The sequence below is a fragment of the Cryptomeria japonica genome, chromosome 3, assembly GCF_030272615.1.
Source record: "Cryptomeria japonica chromosome 3, Sugi_1.0, whole genome shotgun sequence".
Lineage (NCBI taxonomy): Eukaryota > Viridiplantae > Streptophyta > Pinopsida > Cupressales > Cupressaceae > Cryptomeria > Cryptomeria japonica.
In genome coordinates this window covers 619,396,535-619,416,389 of record NC_081407.1, presented here as the reverse complement: position 1 = coordinate 619,416,389, position 19,855 = coordinate 619,396,535, and the positions used below count along the sequence as shown (strand labels likewise).

Sequence of the window (19,855 nt, the reverse complement as noted above, 5' to 3'; positions counted from 1 at the left end):
GCAGATGTTTGAGGCAAATTAAGAGCAGATTTTATAGCAGACTTTCAAGTAAATTACAAGCAGAGTTATAGCAGAATTTTTTCATGTTTTTGAAGAAGCAGTATTTGAGGTTGGTACCTCTACATAGAAGAGATTGGGGTCTCTTGTGGGTTGGTGCCTTCAAAATTGTAAGAAGATATATACAAGCAAGATTTTGCCGTGGTTTTCTCCTGCAAGGGTTTCCACGTAAAATTGTGTGTGCATTTTGTGTTCTTTATTGCTAGATCGATCTTGTATTTATTGCTTTGTGATTGCTAAAATTTAAATAGGAGGAAAATTGTCTTATTTGTAATGTCCCTTTTCTGAATCAACTTATATTTTGCCCTAAATTCACAAATCCAAAATGATACAGAGAGTATAATATAGTTAGAGATATAAATCCCACTCAAGAATAAGATACGATAAGTCTGTTTTAGAAGCTTACGACCAAGTTTGATAACAATGAAGATATAATTCATGAGATACATCCATTTCTAGGGTTAAAGAGAACATATATGCATAACATATAACAAATCTGAGCAATTATGTGGGGTTCAACCATAACGGTGGTTGGGATAGGAGACATGATAGGGTGCCCAAAAATATCCCCTACCCCAGGCCCAAGAGTGGAAACACTGCCCCCCTTTGCCTCATGTGGCCTTTTGCCATCTTCATGAGGTGGTGTACCTAGTGAGGTCAGCATAGCTGTTCCCCTTCATCATGCCATCCTCCTTACTCTCTTATGACTGAGGATCCCTCTCAACAATTGATCAAAATAGGATTTGTAGGGGAAACTGCAATAGGGTGCCCTTAAAATGACCTTCTACCCTAGGCCCAAGAGTGGAAACTCTCCCTCTTGGCCCCATGTGGCCTTTCTGCCATCTAGATGGCATGGTGTGCTTAGTGAGGGATCCATAGCTGTTCCCCTCCTTGCATTCCTTTCATTGCCCTACCATAATCAATCATTGCAAGTAGAAAATCATATTATTAAATGTATAGATATACATGTTAAATTCAGACATTCATATCTGCATACAACTGGTATAAACATATAGATACAATTGATGTAGATACATATACATAAGTAATATGACTATTTCTGCATATACAGGATGAAATATCCGTGACACACTTTGAATAGAATTTTCTGTTCCATGCAGAATTGTTGTACTATCATGCATCAAAATTAGATCAATAGGCAAAAGGTTTTACCTTGAATCTCATTCAGATTGAACACCAACATTTATTATCAATAAGATTCAACTATACAGACTCTTCAGATACAAACAACTTACAGCGATACATCAATACAAATCTTATATTTGGTCTGCTGGCATTGACTACGAAGTACAGAGTGACTCATTGGCGTTGAAAGTCGCCAATCCACCTGGAGCTGTCCCACGATATTAAGCTTCACGTCTGAGCACCCTTCGATTGACCACGGTGAAGCTGTATCACCTTTAATATGCTTCTAGTCTCATGAATAGCCCCAATTCCAGTTATAAGTGCGGCTTGCTGCAGATAATGTCAGTGCTATGATCGTTGTCACAAGTCCTCGATATGAAAGGTCTGACGTGCAACCCAAATCTCAAATAACAATTCCCTATCGGATAAAAACAGTTCTGTGCCAGGATCGCCCATTGTAGACAAATACGAACAAACACTAAATACCATCAGATTCCTTCCTCACGTGAAGAAGATATCTTTATTTCTTTCATGGCAAAACCTCAGGAACAACGGCTGATATAAGGGAGCCGATTATATTATTTACTCTGGCAATACTTCCCACCGATACCAGTATTTGCCCTTACCAAATGAGAGTAGCCCGACACCTTAACATTCCTCTTAATTGAATCGACCTTTCTAATAATCTCTGCAGAATTAACACTTCACGATATTAATCAAATAGCCATAAGAAACACAATATCAAACTCCTAATATATCCTTTATTACTGGGACTCCTGCAAATTTGTCTCCACATGAGACTTTACAAATTTGGCACAGCTGTGGACTTTGTCATGAATCCCCTCTTTTTGGAAGAACTAGGTGTTAGCCCTGAATTTTGACCCCATTGAAGAACATCAAGGTCCTATAAACTTTTTGAAGTTGAATTGGCGGGAATGTTCTTTTAAAACTGATAAACTTGGCGCCCTGATCAACACTAATTTAAATCACTATTTGAAGAGGAGAAATGTCATTGGCCCTTGATCCTTGTCTATATTGTTCATCTAGTAATTTACAAAAGAAGAATAAATCCTTTTTTGAGGATTTAATTAGAAGTGGGTCTCGAGTGTTGTGGGACCACTTAGCGTACCTAGTTATTCCAAGGTGTTCCCTGGGACGAAACTCAACAGTTGGCAGAATGTGTTTTCTGGTTTGGCCGAGTCTTGAGTCATGTAGTAGGGAATTGAATATTCGGCCTTCGGTGGGCCCCGCTTTTCCTGATCGACGAGCCTCGAGTCTTGAGGCTATGAGTGTGTGAGACCACTCGAGACTTGGTGGGGATGTCTTTTCTACTTCAGCGAGTCTCGAGCAGATGAGAAGACGTGCGCTGTGTGCTGAACAGAGATCTATTTGGCAACTCGAAACTCGGTGAGATGCCCAAGTTAATTTCACCGAGACCCAAGTAAAGAGAGGAAGTGGGCTGCGTGCTGACTGTGGGAAATGTGAGTTGTCAACTCAGCACGCGGCAAGATATTTAGAATATCTTCAGCGAGACTCGAGTTGTGTTCAAGTGTGGTGAGGTGCATGATTCACTGATTGGTAGGTCTATCATATGAATGTATCATGACCATTAATGTGGTCCGGGGTCAGTCAAACATGCCAAAAACGCCGATATTTGAGTTTTATACTCAAAACAGATCTCAGGAATCGCAGGGATGTGCAGGATGGTTCACACACGTTTGAAGGAATAAAATCATGAAAGGCTGATTTTCATGATCATGATCATGTGTGAAGCCAGAGCTGCAGTAATTGGTATACAATGGAGCTTGTAAGGATGGTAGGGATGTCCTTAAATACAAATCAGTGTAAGGATGGATAAGTCATTGATTCATATGACTAACCTGACTAAAGATTAAGCTTCAAAGATGTTTATAGCTATGCCAAAGCCTTGTGAGAAATGGATTGTGTTGCAGAAGAGGTGTCGAGGTCCTAAAAGAAAACCTGTGAAAATTCCGTCATACAATCAAAGGGGGCTTGAAAATGCACCAAACTGCCAAGGAGGAACAAGATGATTAATGTGCATATGCAATACTGTTTTACAGATTGCATTTGACAAGATTTCCTCTAGCGGCAAAATTTTCCCTTTGGATGCAGAAGTGTAGGGATACATTGGGTGACACGGACACTGAGGAATTGGGTTGGTAGCGCCGTTAACCCAAACTCTCAAAGTTCTCTCCTACCAGGACGAGTAGCGGAAGCCGCTCGAGATGGTATCTTCTGTATCTATAACCACCCATGGTCGGTGGTGACGTGGTTGGTGTGTTGGTTAGTTTCCAGTGATGCTCTCTGATTTGGGCATGATGGCTATCATACACGGCATCCAGACAGTTACCCATCAGGACAAAATAGAGGCAAACGGATCCATTTGGTAACTTTTAAAAAGAAAAGGCTAATTAGAAGAGTAAGATGGACACATGTAAATAGCCCGAGGCTTGTTGCATTCCTTACCAATATAAAAGGAATACCAAGGTTGTATTAGGGGTTCTGAATTTTCTCATTTTCTGGGAGGTAGAATAGGGCTATGTATTGTCTATTGCTGGAGAAAATTTCCTTAGGGGATGAATGTATAGATTTTTTAGTAATTTCAGTTAGTTTATGAACATATTGTCAAATTGTTGCAGGAACTGTCTCCATTTGTATCTTCAGATTTCATATAAATCAAAATATTCAGGATGTTTTGATTTGTCTTGACATGTTTCTATTAATGTGTGATTGTGCGTATGGGTTTCCTTCAAGGAAGGAATTAAAGTCTATGTGCAAATTACAGTGAATTTGAGAAATATGTTATGGATTAACAAGAATGGTTTATGTAATAGCAAAAGGAGCTGCGTTAATGTAAGACATTAATGTTTAAAAGGCTCACTAATCTGAAATAATTTACTTTTTGGGTTTGTATTCGTAACCTAGGAATTGACTCAATGCCCTGGGATAGTCACTGGCCTATTGTCGTTCAAAATTTGTTTCAAAAACAATTTCAATCAAATTAATCTTTCTTCTAATCCTTTCCTCTTTCATAAGTTATTTCAAATTATTTGTTCTCAAATTTTCTGAAAGGCGCGATGAATGGGATTAAGCTTGAATTTGAAGTAATGTATAAGTGTCTAATGAATCTGAGAATAATCCATCTTTCACAAGCCTGTAGGCAGAGATATTGTTAGGTTATTATCAATGCAGACCCAATTAGGAACACCCTCCTGAGTATGATGGAGCTCAAAGTGAAGAAGGCATAGTCAAGCCTTGTTACTGTTGGAATTTCCTGTCCTTAGTCTATTGATAATTTTGAGACCACATTGAAGGTTCTTTCCCTAACTTGAGATGTGATGAGATCCTTAGGATTGAGGGTTGAATAAAAAAACCACCAACACTAGGGTTTCGTCCAGCTCTTCTGACACTCCTGAAGGTTTTCGTCCCCAGAAAATCAATATTCGTTTATCAAATCCTAAGCATGCCCAAAACATCATCACAAACCCCTTATAAAGATCTCCAAGAAGAATCTAGAAGATAGGCCGACTTGCTGGAGAAATATATTTTATAAAGTGATATTATAATAATACTTTTTTACTTTATTATTATTTAATTAAATTAATTAATATTAAGTCATCATTTATACATTTTATTTATTTTGTTGACAACTTAATAAAAATCAATTTAATTAATTATTACTCAAAATTGGGGACATTACACAGGAGATTAATATGTTACTGCTCTGATTAGGTCTGATCGCTGCATATGAGAGTTTCTGCTGTTCATTGATACCTTTGATGAATGCAGATTCCAGGTATAAGGATTTCTGCTCTCCTCCCTTATTTCTTGATATTGGCTGGGCTGACAATTAATAAAATCAGACCTCTGCCTATTAGCAGATCTGATTACTTATATTTTTTTTTCCATATTCCTTTATTCAGATACCAGGCTTCAACTCTTTTATACCCCTTAAATTGGGAAGGGACAAAAACTTTGGAAAGATACAACCTCTCCAAACGCTGCCCTAGGCCGGCCCTTATTAAATTTAATGAATTTAAATAAATTTCATAGTTTTCAGTCTAGGTTGGCCCTCAAAACGTAGTCGCTTATTAATCCTTGCTCAGCCTTAATCTAGTCAGCCGTGCCTAGATAATTATAGCCAAACTTTATTATTTATTTGGGTCAGCCTTGCATCTATTAAAACGCCCAGGTTTTTGATTATTTAAGCTGTGGTTGATATTTTGCCCTAGTCTCAAGCGGGGTATGACACAACACCCCCAATGTAAGTGTGGGTGTTTTCTTTAATTGGTATTAGAGTGTGGTCCTTCTATAAAGCCTAATTGCTTGAAGGGAGATTTTTTAGAACACACATGGCTGAGCAAGAATCATATAGTTTCTCATCATACTAGGCACCTCTATTTGATGGGACAAATTATGCCTTTTGGAGCATAAGGATGGAGACATATTTGAATGCCCTAGGGTACGAAATTTGGCAATTTGTTGAAAAAGGCTATACACCACTTGCTACTTCCCCAACAGATCAAGCCGGAAAAAGAGATAGTGAGAATAACGCCAAAGCCAAGAATGCAATATTATGTGGTCTAGCCAAATCTAAATTTGTAAAGGTCATGCATTGCTAAACAATGAAGGATATGTGGGATAATAAGTGGCAAATCCATCGACAATAATTTGAAAGCCTCAAAATGAAAGAAAATGAGAGCATAGCTGCATATTTTCTTCGTGTTGATGAGATTGTTAACACGAACGGGTCTTGGTGATCAATTGATGAATCTTTAATTGTTCAAAAGATACGAAGAACTTTACCCTATAGATTTGATTCCAAAGTATTGGTGATTGTAGAGATGAGAGATTTAGACAAAATGACAAAGGACGAGTTGCATGGGATCCTCACTGCATTTGAAATGAGGATTGGAGAAAGACCATCAAAATGGGAAGCAACCTTCAAAGTATCTAGAAGAACAAAGAACAAAAGCTCAAGTGAATGTTCAAGCGAAGAAGAGGAATCATATCTGGCAAGGATATTCAAGAAAGGATCCACTAAATGCAAAGGTAAGCATACCCTCAAATGCTTTAATTGTGGTAACATAGGTCATTTTGCTGCCAAATGTCCACTAATTAGAAGTGAAAGCAGTGAAGAGGAAGAAGAATATTACTACAAGGGAAAAGACAAGAAAAGTCATTATAACAAGAAATACACTCAAGTGAAATCCGAGAAGAAGAATTTTCGAAGACACAAGAAGAGCCTATATGCTCGAGGGAGTAATAGTTCATTTGCAGAAAGTGATGAAAGCTTTTTGGAAGGTGATAGAGAAGAGATTCTCTTCATGGCCATAGAAACAAGAAGAAGCTCCAAGGTGTGAGAATAAAGAAATTGAAAAGATTGAAAGCAAGGAAGATACCATAACAGATCTTGAGGAAGAACTTACCGTTGCCATAGACAAAATAAAAAAATCAAGGAGTTGAATTCAAAATTAATAGACCAAATTAGCATTCATAGTACAAGCGATAATTACCATATTTAAGCTCCCAATCCTTTCCTAATTATCAACCCTAATGGAGGATGGGAATTACTTGTTAGGGCACTAGGAAACCATTCTCCACAAATAGGCCCAAGGGTTTCAGGAACACTTGTCCATACCACCTCTTGGACTCACCTCTTTTGGGATGGAATTACTACCCTTCTAACAAAACCAACCTATCCCCATGAGGGAAAATAAAGAATGATTAAGGATTAGGTCTTTGTATGCTAATCTCTCATGCATTATGAATAACTATGTAAATAAATGAAATTAAGCATAATTGTCAGATAAATCTGATTCTCCTATTGTTAACAAATATAAATCTTATTGGCATTATCACTTTTATACGTATATCAATGAAACGAGACTCGGACTCGGCTCGGACTCGGCAAGGCCGACTCGGACTCGGACTCGGCGTCAGACTCGGCTCCAGACTCGGCTGGTCTCGGGAAAGTGAAAAACTCAAGAAATTTAGAGATTTTTAAAGATTTAAAACTTGTTTCAGACACCCTTTATTGAATACACCTTAAAGACACAAAAACATCATTAAACTCGGCTCATTTGATTACATACACAAGTATACATCAATCACATAAGCATAAACGCAAATTGTAGCTGAAGAAAATAAGAAACATAGATATATAAATATTGTCAAATGTATACAATATTACAAAACTCATGGAATAAAAAATCCATGTCATCATATGATGATCATCAAATGTTTCATACAAATACCAAAGGTAAATAGTAAATACTAAATACAACTACAAGTGTACAAGCCTATGGCTGAGAGGGCCGTGCACCCTCTCGCCCTGGCCCCCTGCGAAGGCGTTTAAAGTAGGTCCTGGATGATTCAGCAGCCATAGTCGCTCCCCGTGACACCATGCCATGCTCACCAACATCAGGAACGACTGTGTCATGCTCACCAACATCAGGAACAGGTGTGTCACTCTGAGTCTCAGTATTTCCTGTCTCTGCTCGTGCTCTCTGCTCCTCCTCTGCCATGGCTACAGCCTCAGCCTCTATATCTACCTGGTCGATCCAATCAATGTCATCATCACTAAATATAGCTGTAGGAGTCCTAGGAGCTGTCTGATTCTCATTGGCCCACTCTGCTTCAAGATCAACCTCATCTAGAATGATAGGAGACATGTCAACTGTTGCATTCTTTCTCATTCTCAGGCAGAGGTTGTAGTGAACAAAGACGAGATCATTCATCTTCTCCACAGATAATCTATTGTGCCTCTTGGAGTGTATGTGCTCAAACATACTCCAATTGCGCTCACAACCTGATGCGCTGCATGGTTGGCTCAAGATACGAATGGCCAACTTCTGAACATTTGGTGTCTCTGGGCCAAAAAAGTTCCACCAATGATTTGAGTTTGAAATGAGAAAAATAAATAAAATCAGTCTCACTCATGAACTCATTTAACAAGTTACAATATAGTATTGAATAAAACTAAAATTAAGCCTAACAATTTATTTTTACCTGGCATCATAGTTGTCCTACTGTCTTTGGCGACAGGACGAGAGAAGGTTTCCCCTTGTGCATCTGAGAACATCTGTAGCTCTCGAAAAAGGTCTATCTGAGAAGTACCAGCAGGTCCCATCTTCTCCATGATTGCATATAGCCCATTAAGGACCTCCGCATCAGCCTTGAAAGAAGGGATAAAATGGAATGCCGGATTCAGATAATAGGCTGCCGCATGGATGGGCCTATGTAGTTGATGATGCCATCTCCTATCAATGATCTCCCAAATGGGACCATACTTGCTCTCATCTGCTCCATAGACGAATCTGATGGCCTCCTTCGCCCTATCCATGCCCTCATATATATAGCCCATTGCGGGCTTATCTCCATCCGCAACTCGCAACAAAACCACCAAGGGCTTAACAAACTACAAAATTGAAAATATTGTGTAATTTAGAAAAATGAGCAAATAAGAGAATACATATAATAAGTTATAAAACATGAAGCTAAATTGTAGAATTTATAAAAAAATTACCTTCACTATCTCATCACAAGGGACCCAAAAGCCTTGCTCATCAAAAATGCAGTCTGCCATCTCTATCCCTGCAGGGGTGGTAGCATAGGATGAGGAAGACCACTCCTCACCAACAATCATACGTCTCAAGGCAGGCTTAGACCTAAGCATGGACTGCAATGTGAGGAAGTTTGTGGCAAATCTTGTGATTCCTGGACGATGCAACTCCTTTTGTTCTGTGTATTGTCTCATAAGAGCCAACACCCATGAATGATTATATACAAATATGCAGACATTTCTTGCCCTTTCTACACATGTCTTGACCCATGGGATTTTTCCAATATCCTCCAACATGAGGTCAATGCAATGAGCAGCACATGGAGTCCAAACTATAGATGGGTGCCTCTCCATCAATAGTCTACCTGCAGCAACATAATTTGTTGCATTGTAAATTGTAATTAATGGAGGTACAAACTACAAGATAGTAATTAATTTGCAAACAAAATTAGTTTGTAATCAAAAGTTTACCCGCAGCAACATAATTTGCTGCATTGTCGGTCACCACCTGTACCACGTTCTCCTCACCCACATCTTCAATCACCTCCTCTATTTGCTCACATAGGTAGGTGGCATTCTTGCAATGGGTGGAGGCATCAATGGACTTGATGAAAACGGTGCCCCCTGAAATAAAAAAATAAAGCTAGGTCAATGATCATTCAATAAACCATTAGATAAAAAATAAAAAATTAAAGACTATATGAAACTAAAATTAATCAATCACCTACGGAAGAAACAAGAAAATTAAGGAGAGTTCTATTTCTCCTATCCGTCCAACCATCAGTCATGATGGTGCAACCTTTAGTGCTCCATATGTGGCGTTGTTCATCTAAATCCTTTTTCACATCATCCACCATTTGAGACAAAATGGGTCCCCTCAAATCACCCTCACTAGGGGCTTTGAACCCCGCCCCGCATATGGTAATGGCATCAACCATTTGTTGCCAATAAGGAGACCTGTCGCAAAGAAACTCAATGAGATAAGTTAAGTATAAAAATTCAATGAGATAAGTTAAGTATAAAAATCAAAACAATCAAAGTTATCAAACATAAAAGTTAGTAAAACATTCACCTGGCTACAAAGAATGGAATACAGCTGTAGCTCCAAAACCTGCCAATTGCCATTTTAGCAGCATCATGGACCTCCTTGTTCCAACCCATGCCCTCAAGCGACGGTTGGGACCCAGGAATAGTGCGAGGCACAAAGAAGGAATCCAACCTAGATTTACGAATCCTAGGTCCAATGGTAACATTCCCACTACAACTACTAGTGGTAGGAGCATGAGAAGTGGCGGTGGCACTGCCACTTATAGAAGCAGAAGCAGAAACGGAAGCACCAACAGTAGCAAACTGAGTGGGACGATATGGAGGTAAGGAAGAAGGGCCTCCAACACAACCTAACTGTGTCCCTCTTCCTAAAACTGTCTCTCTCCCAATGGCCGCTCGATCCTCCTTTTGTTTCTTTTTTCTTTCAATCTCCTCAACCATTACATAACAATCACGTATGGCCTCAGAGACTGCTTTTAGGCATGGTTAGGCATCATGTCCACGCACACCAGCAATATGGTATTTCAGCCTATATATACCTCCATGGAATATTGTTTTGCAAAACATACATTTTGTTTGCCCCTTTCCTTGCCCTGGAAAATCCTCATGATATTTCCAAGCAGGGTCCTTTCTCATGGGGGGTCTAGAAGCTGAAGTAGACATTTTAGGATAGTTTTGTGAAAGTTGAAGTTGAGGCAAATAATAAAGTGAAGTTTGCTGCAATAAAACATTACAAATACAAAATAAAATTAATACATACATTCAAAAAAACTAAAGTAGGGTTTGTAAATTTTTTTTAAAAAAAAATGTAGGGTTTGTCAAACCCTACAATTTAAAAAAAATAAAATTTACAAACCCTACATACAACCCTACATATTACAACTACATACTACATGCTACATACAAATTACAAACATACAAAAGATCTTGCATACAAGAAAATGTAAAACTTTCAAAATAAATGAATAGAAAATGGAATTTTTGCATATAAGAAACAAAATAATGTTAAAAAAAACAATCTTACCTCTTACAACAAGCTTGAAATGAGCTGCAAACTCTTCCTATCCAACTCTTGATGCACCAAATCGAAACACAATGCAGCTCCAATGTGACAAATTGAAGAAAACTTGAGCTTCCTCCTTGCTGGTTTTTCTTCTATGCACCCTTGTTTTTCTTCCCAACTCACTTTACTCTTCCTTTTTTTGCAAGTGAATGAAATGAAAGTCACTTTTAGGGCTAGAAGACAATTAACATTAAAAAACGGATTTAAAAAAACTTTCCAAACTATTTTTTTTTTGACTTTTTAGTTGTGCCAACGCCGGCCGAGTCCGAGTCCAAGTCAAGCCAAACGAGTCCCAGGGGCTCGGACTCGGACTCGGCCGAGTCTGGAGAGTAAACTCGCCAGACTCGCCGAGTTGGCGATTTTGGCCCAAAATCGCCAACTCGGCGAGTCTGGCGAGTTTACTCTCCAGACTCGGCCGAGTCCGAGTCCGAGCCCCTGGGACTCGTTTGGCTTGACTTGGACTCGGACTCGCCGAGTTTGGGCGATTTCGGGCGAGTCTTGTTTCTCTGACGTATATATAGGAATTAATGAATCAGTCTATATTATAGGCCATAAATCTCTCCCTAATTCCCAATAGAATTCAAATATAATATTCTGTAATAAACATTTAGTTTAAGGAAGAGATACAGCATACCAATCTGCTGTCTCAATAATGATTGCAATAATCTAGATTATCTGCCACTCAATCAGTAATCTGTTCCTTTGATGATCTGAAGCTGTCTCCTCCCATCATCCCCTCCTTGAATGCTGGCGTGCTCCTCTTTATACCCCTCCATCTGGTTTGTAAGGTGGTGACTCTTATTCAAGGTGTGACAGTCTGAAATGGAGTATGTCTATTTGTAGCAAATTGCATCCCTTCAGGAACTTACTGTTTCACTTAACTATTGATTATTAAATCTAATTAATCCGCCATTATTTTAGGGAAGATCGTTGTTAGGAGAGGATAAGGAAGGCAATCTATTAGGCAATTATTATTTGCTGTGTGCACAGTAGTAATCATGATCTGCTGTAGTCAAGGTTAGGGTCAAGAAATTATGTAGTCTCACTGTCATGAGATGATTTCTTATTAGGTTTCATTGATAATGTGCATCAGATTGGGGGCATGATATTCCTGTTTTGGAACTAGAAGTGCATTATTTGAATTATTAAATTAATTTCATTCATAATCAGAGAGCTACCAGTGAAATATTTGGTAGAATATAATACTATTATTAAGGTTCCTTGATTTGAAAGTGAGGTCTGTAAGTGATCGTTGATTGCATGGTTGATTATATATTCAGATTTTAAAGATTGTTGATCTAACGAGATATATCTGTACTTGTTTTGTAATTGTTGTACCCTTTGTTCTAGCTTACTATAGTTTTCATTACAGATTAAATATGTTTTATGAAGTTGTTTACCTTCCCGAAGAAAAGAAGTAATTTCAGAATAGCATCATAATATCTTAAACTTTACCCTGGTTATAGTTCTTGGCAGGAAGGTCAGTTGAGGATATCAAACGAGAAGCAATTAAAGATAAGGATTCAACCAGAGATAAGGAGTCAACTGAAGACCTTACAAAGCCATCAAACGACAATAACAAAAGTTTGCCATCTAGTGGAGCTCCATCTTTGGGTATATCATTGACGCAAATGCCAGAATCCAAACCTGCAACTCTGTAAGTTCAATGAATAGTTTGTTTCCAAATTTGAACCCTTGATTATTTCCAAAACTCCATGTAAAATAATAGCATATTTTTAGCTACTTTTAGTTTTTATTGAAATTAAGTTAAATAACCTTTTGGTAATGGGTGGATATATGATTTTTTTTTCATTTACATACAAAGGGTATGATGCTATTATTTTGTATCTATGTTTCCTGTCGGGTTTGGTGGTTTGCTGATTTTTTTCCTTGGGCTTAGTATGGCTAGGTTCAGCTGTATGTGTGTTTGTGTGTGTATTATATTAAAAACAACCTTAATTTACACAAAATGTACAACATCAAATATAAAATTGAGAACATAGTTGATAATTGATAATTCAATGTCCCTTGTTCAATCATATTTTTTTTTCTTTTTAACGATAACACTCCCCACTTTTAGAGAGAATACAAATTTCACAAAGAGAATGCTAAAAACAATTATAATTGTTGAGAAACTACCAAAGGAGAAATTCAAAAAACACTAAAATGAGACAATTCTACAACAATCCAGAACAATAAGTATGCCATCCAATAGTGCATGTACAAAAACCTTGCACACAACCAGACAAGAAGGGTGTAATACCCCTATTTCTAGCAAAATTGTTTCATGAGCTTTTGGCTAATTTCTAAGTTTTCTGTAGGCTTCTAGGTGTGCTGAGGAGAACTCCAAACTTCTTGGAGGACGCAGGTTTAGTATTTTAGGTTTCTATTTGTGGCATTGAGCTCAGTTGGTGTTTTGGATCATGGAGATGTATTTGGAAGAGTTTTTGGACTCTTGGGGTGTTCTCCAAACTTCTTGGATAGCACTTGTATTTTTGTAAGTTTGGCACTAGTCATCTTCTCATTACTTCAGTTTCATTGTGGCATGATCAAAATTAGTTTTTGATGCTTTGGTAGTGCTTTCTACAACTTAGGTGGACAAAATATACACTTTAAATCTTGAATGCTCAAAGTTAAATTATTTACTTTATATTTTATAAAAGTTATTTATGTCCTGCCATAAGTGGACACCTAGGAAAAAGTGAAGGGGACTTGCACATGAAAGTCATTTTAATATTTCAAAAAGGTCTTTTGGTGGTAAATGAATAGTTTTATATTATTTCAAATCCCTCCAAAGCTATAAAAAGAGGTTTTAGGTCTCATTTGCTCGTATGTTGAAGATTTCTCATATCGTTATGCTATCAAATTGAACCTATGCATTCTTCTCTAATCTTTTGAGGACAAAGTTCTCATTGGATTTCTTGTTTAAGATTTGAAAGATAATCCTTAGCTGGATTGCAGTGGTTCTATTCAAGAATCACCACTTTGCTTCAAAAGAGTTCCAGATTTGATTTGAGGTTTTAGAATGAAGATTTTTGAAGTGTTTTGAGGTTGCAAATTTTGGAGTGTGGTTTCAGTTTTTTTTTTGTTTGTTTGATGTTTTGCTTGGGTGACTGGAAAAAGACATTGCTAGCTGTATCATTTCCCTTTCAGACTTGGCCATACCACTCCTGGCAGGTATAAGGGTTTGTCTAAATTTATATATTATTCAGCGCCTTTCCTATTTTTTCAGGCTGTACTAATGATATAAGGCAGGTTTTTCCCATGTTGGAGGCTGTACCACATTTATTGCAAGCTGTATAGTTTAACCTGGAGAGTTGGCATGAGCTTCCCAGGCTAAAATGTCTTGTACCTGGGGGTTCATTCATTGTGTGGGGTGGTGCTTTGACATTTTTCTTCATTTTCAGTCCATTTTGCATTGAACAAACAAGGAAATGAGGAGTTTTGGGGTATTGTTTACTGGCCATCCTTGTTTGCAACACCATTAATGGTGCTAGGCATCACTAAAATAAACACATCAGATTGGTAGTTGTCATTTTCTTGCTTTTTGAAGCTGTTTGGTGTTGCTGTGTGAGTGTGATGCTATTTAGCAACCTTTGGTGGTGTTCTAAATGAGTTTGGAGAGTCTTTGAAGGCTTTTCAATTTCTGTTTCGACCTCCAACTTTTGGGCAGCAGACCTGCAACTACTTGCACAGTCATACAGACCTGTTGTAGCTCTTTTCAGTATGTACAGTCATATACCAGCTCATTTCCATCTTTCATTTGAGGTATTTTCTAGCGGGCATTCTATTATCTTGGTCATCTCTTGTATTGACAACTCTTGGAGTGTTTTGCATTCAAACAATTTGTAACAACATTTGTGACTACTGTTAGGAAATTATTTTCACATGGGTTAGTAATAATAATGTGCGCTAAAATAAAAGTGAGTTCTTATTACTGTTAATTTTAGCAGTCAGACTGAAAGTAAAACAGAAAGCACAAATGCAACACATAACACCAAAGAAACGGGACTCGGACTCGGCTCGGACTCAGACTCGGGACTCGGAGTCAGACTCGGCTTCAGACTCGTCTGGACTCGGGAAAGTGAAAAACTCAAGAAATTTAGAGATTTTTAAAGATTTAAAACTTGTTTCATGCACCCTTTATTGAATACACCTTAAAGACACAATAACATCATCAAACTCGGCTCATTTGATTACATACACAAGTATACATCAATCACATTAGCATAAATGCAAATTGTAGCTGAAGGAAATAACAAACATAAATATATAAATATTGTCAAATGTATACAATATTACAAAACTCATGGAATAAAAAATCATGTCATCATATGGTCATCATCAAATGTTCCACACAAATACCAAAGGTAAATACAACTACAAGCCTATGGCTCAGAGGAGCATGCACCCTCTCACCCTGGCCCCCTACGAAGGCGTTTAAGGTAGGTCTTGGATGATTCGGCAGCCATAGTCGCTCCCCGTGACACCATGCCATGCTCACCAACATTAGGAACATCTGTGTCACTATCAGTATCTCCTGTCTCTGCTCGTGCTCTCTGCTCCTCCTCTGCCATGGCTACAGCCTCAACCTCTATATATACCTGGTCGATCCAATCTGTGTTAGACTCGGAGGTTAAATTTTCCCTACTTCTATCAATGCAGTTTCCCCACATATTTTTCAACGGGGGTTTGGGGGCAGCGCCCCCAAGGTGGGGTCAAGGGGCAGCGCCCCTTGTGGGGTTGAGGGGCAGCGCCCCTTGCGCACTCTCGTGTTATTTTTCTATTGGCTGCCATGTTGTAACCCTAATTTTTCTCGTTCTCAGGCGGAGGTTGTAGTGAACGAAGACGAGATATTCATTTTAAAAAAACTTTAAAAAATGCATTTTTTTGGCCTTTTTTGGGCCTTGCCGCCGGCTGAGTCCGAGGCACAAGACTCGCCGAGTTTGGCGAGTTTATGCCAAACTCGCCAACTCGGCGAGTCTGGCGAGTTTGCTCGCCAGACTCGGCCGAGCCCGAGTCCGAGCTCCAGAGACTCGGCGAGCATGTCTCGGACTCAGAATCGCGGAGTTTGGCGAGTTTTGGGCGATTTTCTAATCTCTGCATAACACAGTGATACCTTGGGAAAACCTCCCTCTTGGAGGTGAAAAACCCAGCTATAATCTTAGATCTTATTATGTAATAATCAGTAAGTATCTTTACAATCTGCTTCAACACTTGAAGCAATCAAAACTAGTGTTACAAGACTCGCTGAGTCCCGAGGCAGGTCGCCCTTGCCGAGGTCAGGCGCCTTTGGACTCGAACTCGACCGAGTTTGGCCGGGTCTTGGCAGACTCACCGAGTCCCAAGGCCTGGACTCTGCTGCCCAGGCAACAATAAAAAAGCCAAAAAAATTTAAAAAGTCTGTTTTAAGTGAAATAAACATTGAATATGTCCAAGGATGATGTGGATCCATATAACAACAGTGGATGAGGATGTTGATGTCATTGAGACTGAGCCTGAGCTTGAGCCTCAGACACAGGCAGATATTATGGCTGCAAATTGTTCCAGGACCTATCTTAGGCACATACGTAGGATGGTTGCGGTGTCGAGTGATCAATGATCATTGATATTGGCTCCTCTAAGCCTTAGACTTCTAGGCTCTAGCTTTTATGTTGAACTTGATATATGTTTTGAACTTTTGATGACATGGATTTCATATTCCATGAATTTTGTAGATATTTGACACTCTATATTTCTAATGTGTTTTTTATTTTAGCTTATTTCCTTCAGCGCAAGCCTAAAATTTGCATTTATACTTATGTGATCAATGTAAACTTGTGTATGTGCTTCTATTTGATGAGATTATTGTGTCTTTAATGTTTATTTATTAATAAATGCAGGAAAGAAGTTTAAAATATGTTATATGGATCCTAATTAGACTCGGAGGTTATATGTTGTTATATGGATGTTAGGAATTGCATGTAGAAAATATGTCCACTCCCACCGGTAAGTGGAGCTTATCTCCTCTTATGCATAGTGTGCATCTTAGTTCTGTGAGATAAGGAAGAAGAGGTAAAGGCAGGTGTTTGAAGGCTCACATCGGATCTATCAGTGAGTCAAAGGAATGCCTCAGGTGCATGTAATTAGGGATATGCATTGGACCGACAGAGAAGGCATGATGAGTTGCCGGGACAGATGAAGAGTGATGGGTTTGTCACTTTGACAAACCGGTTGAGATATTGTCTGGTCTGATGATGATGAAAGCAAAGCTGAGCAGCTGCAGATAGAGAGTACAACTGGCATGCAGATGCCTCTGATGGAAACAACTGAAGTTTGGCACAAGTTGCCTCAAGAAAAGTTGAACGTTCTTTAAGAACATGACATTATTCCTTCTAGAGTCATGTATCTAGAATTTGAAGAACTCTTGGAGAATAAAGTCCTTGTTCTCACGTCACTCATTGAGGATATTGATGATTCCATGAAATTACACACTGAAGTGTTGCAAGATGTTTCTTGTTGTGAGAAAGCTTCTTGTAATATTATGGATCAAGATGGAGAATTGTTGCCAGAAGAAGAAGTTCTTTCAGATCTGTAGACGAAGATTCTTCATGAATGGAGGAATGAACAATTTTCAGCTGTATCTATTCAAGCTTTGGTGAAATATCAAATCTTCTTGCAGGAAATCCAGTCTTCTCTTGAAAAGAACAACATTACAATCCTTCGTTGTAGCGATGTTATTGTAAAAACCATGATCGTTGTGAAAAATACTCACGAACCGAATCTTGATGAACTGCAAATGATCATCCAAAAGTTTGAAGGATTCATGGCCAAACATGCTGCAACATAAGTGTTTTTCAACACTTAGTTGTAATTTCAAATTTGTAATTTCAGTATTGTAGTTTCCCTTTTGACAAGCTTACTTATAAAAGCAATTTTGTAAATTGCAAGTTAAGTCATTACTTGCATTTTTGTAATTACAAGTAGGCTGATTACAAGTCAATTTAGAATAGGACTTGTAATTTTGAATAAGTCTTAGATGGTAGCTGAATAAGTCATGGTGGTTGAGAGAATTTTTCAAGTTAGCTGAGATCCTCCCACCTTTTTCTCAAGACTCCTCTCCTATAAATACTTGATGGAGTTTATTGTATCTTTTATCTTTTGGAAAGCAAGCAAGTAAACTCTGATAAACTTACAACAAGAAAGACTTTGTGCTTTTTATGTGTAAATTGAAGTTGAAAGAAATAGAAGAAGATTGCTCAAGGATTGAGACTTTGTGCTAAATATTTTGAGTTTGTGTTCAATATTATCTTTCTTGCTAGTGTTTCTATAAGAGCTTAATCAAATTTGATTTGCAGACTTTGTGTTGCAAGTATTGGAGATTAATATCAGTTAGAGTAGATATTCTGTTAAGAGAAGCTGTAGGACTTTGTGCCAATACTTGTTCTTGAAAGAAATTAGAAGTAGATTTTGTGATAAGGAATAGCTGTGAGACTTTGAGCTCACACTAGTTCTTGCTGTTTTATGTAGAGAAGAGCAAGATATTTCAGACTTTGTGCTGCCATACTTTGTTCTTGTTATCATTAATATAGAAAAGGGTAGATAGGATTTCACATATTCAAGACTTTGAGCTTGATATTGCTGTCCCGTCCCGAAGGAAGTGAGGGAAGTCTTTGTGCTTTCAAGAAACTTCATTTCCTTGCTCTCACTTTGTTTTATAAGTTGTTGTTGCTGTTATTTTCAATTGCTATCACTTTTCTGTGAAGAGAAAAGGATATAGTTTTTCTTGAAATAAGAAGAAAGACTGTTGTCTCGTCCATTTCTAGTTTAAGAATAGTTTATAGATAGGGGGAGCCTTCCCTTAATTAAGAGAGTATCATACTCACACGCTTTGGCTGAAACTACAATTTTGTACATCTCCTAGGTCTACAAAATTTTCAACCAACACATCCTACCAGTTTTAATATTGGTAAGGATTGATTGGCATTTGAGTATTAGTTGCATACAATTTATGCAAAGACAATGGAATTCTGTGATAACTCAATCAATACCCATACCTATGTCATGACCTCAAATGAGACGACTCTTTGGGAGTCATTTGCTTAGGCAGTAATAAGTGTTTTAATACAATAGTTATTAAATTTTTATTTTTTTTATTTTTATTTTTCGTCTTTTTGTGTGAGTCGACTTTAGGTCGGCTATCTCTTGTTGGGCCGACTTATTGGAATTCCCCTATATAAGGAGGCTCGAGTTTGAAATTTGGGATGCTTGGAATAATCTGTGATCTGCTTCTAATGGGGATTGCTACTGGGACGACCATCTCAATGAGCCTAGCAGGGTAGGATGACCATCCTTCCCTAGCTTGTGGATACACCTAACACTCTATATTTGAGTAGTAAAGCTAATCCTATCATATGAGCTTTGTAGGGAGTTCTGGTTCGAAGGGAGCAGCTGGTCAATTTTATTCAATCTGGGAGCAGTGATAGAAAGATTAAGGTGCCATTGCAGGTTGATTCATTCATTCTGGGAGCAGCGATAGAGGAGATTAAGGCACCATGGCATTGGCGCCTAGATCAGCCAAGTATTGATCCAGGACAAAAGTCGACAATTATTCTATCAGTTGAAGGAGGCAATTTAGACACTCAGGGCGTTGAGGTTGTAAGGCGATGATTTGTGAAAAACACAGGATCTATGCATTGAGTATAAGCGAGACTGCCTGGGTTTGATTTGTAAGTGTCTGATTAAGAAACCTGTTTGGTATTTTGTTTCTCATTGAGTGTGCAAATGAATTGATTTTATGTTTCTTAACATGTATGGAGTTTTGATGATGTTTACCAGTCCTTTGTTTATATTTCTGTTCTGAGAATTTTTATCTGTAATTCAATATCAGTGACTTCTAATGCTGATATTGATTTCATATTTAATTGATTACAATATCATCTGGTGCATCTTGCTTCTGTAATGATTTCTGAGAATCC

General features: G+C 38.2%; 2 protein-coding genes across 5 annotated transcripts in view; one reads left to right on the top strand and one right to left on the bottom strand.

The window, feature by feature from the left end:
• LOC131060121 (uncharacterized) overlaps window positions 1-19,855 on the top strand; it is a 53,160-nt gene that overhangs the window by 9,381 nt on the left and 23,924 nt on the right. For all 4 annotated transcript variants that reach the window (XM_057993233.2, XM_057993230.2, XM_057993232.2 and 1 more), the window contains one exon: window positions 12,365-12,555. In XM_057993233.2, the coding sequence (XP_057849216.2) occupies window positions 12,365-12,555 (191 nt within the window). The remainder of the gene's footprint in view (window positions 1-12,364; window positions 12,556-19,855) is intronic.
• LOC131060123 (uncharacterized) lies at window positions 9,036-11,143 on the bottom strand. Its single transcript, XM_057993234.2, has 4 exons — window positions 10,860-11,143; window positions 9,861-10,552; window positions 9,513-9,745; window positions 9,036-9,412 (listed from the first exon to the last, which is right to left on the bottom strand). The coding sequence occupies exons 2-4, from the start codon at window positions 10,274-10,276 to the stop codon at window positions 9,237-9,239; spliced, it is 825 nt and encodes a 274-aa protein (XP_057849217.2). The 5' UTR covers window positions 10,277-10,552; window positions 10,860-11,143; the 3' UTR covers window positions 9,036-9,236.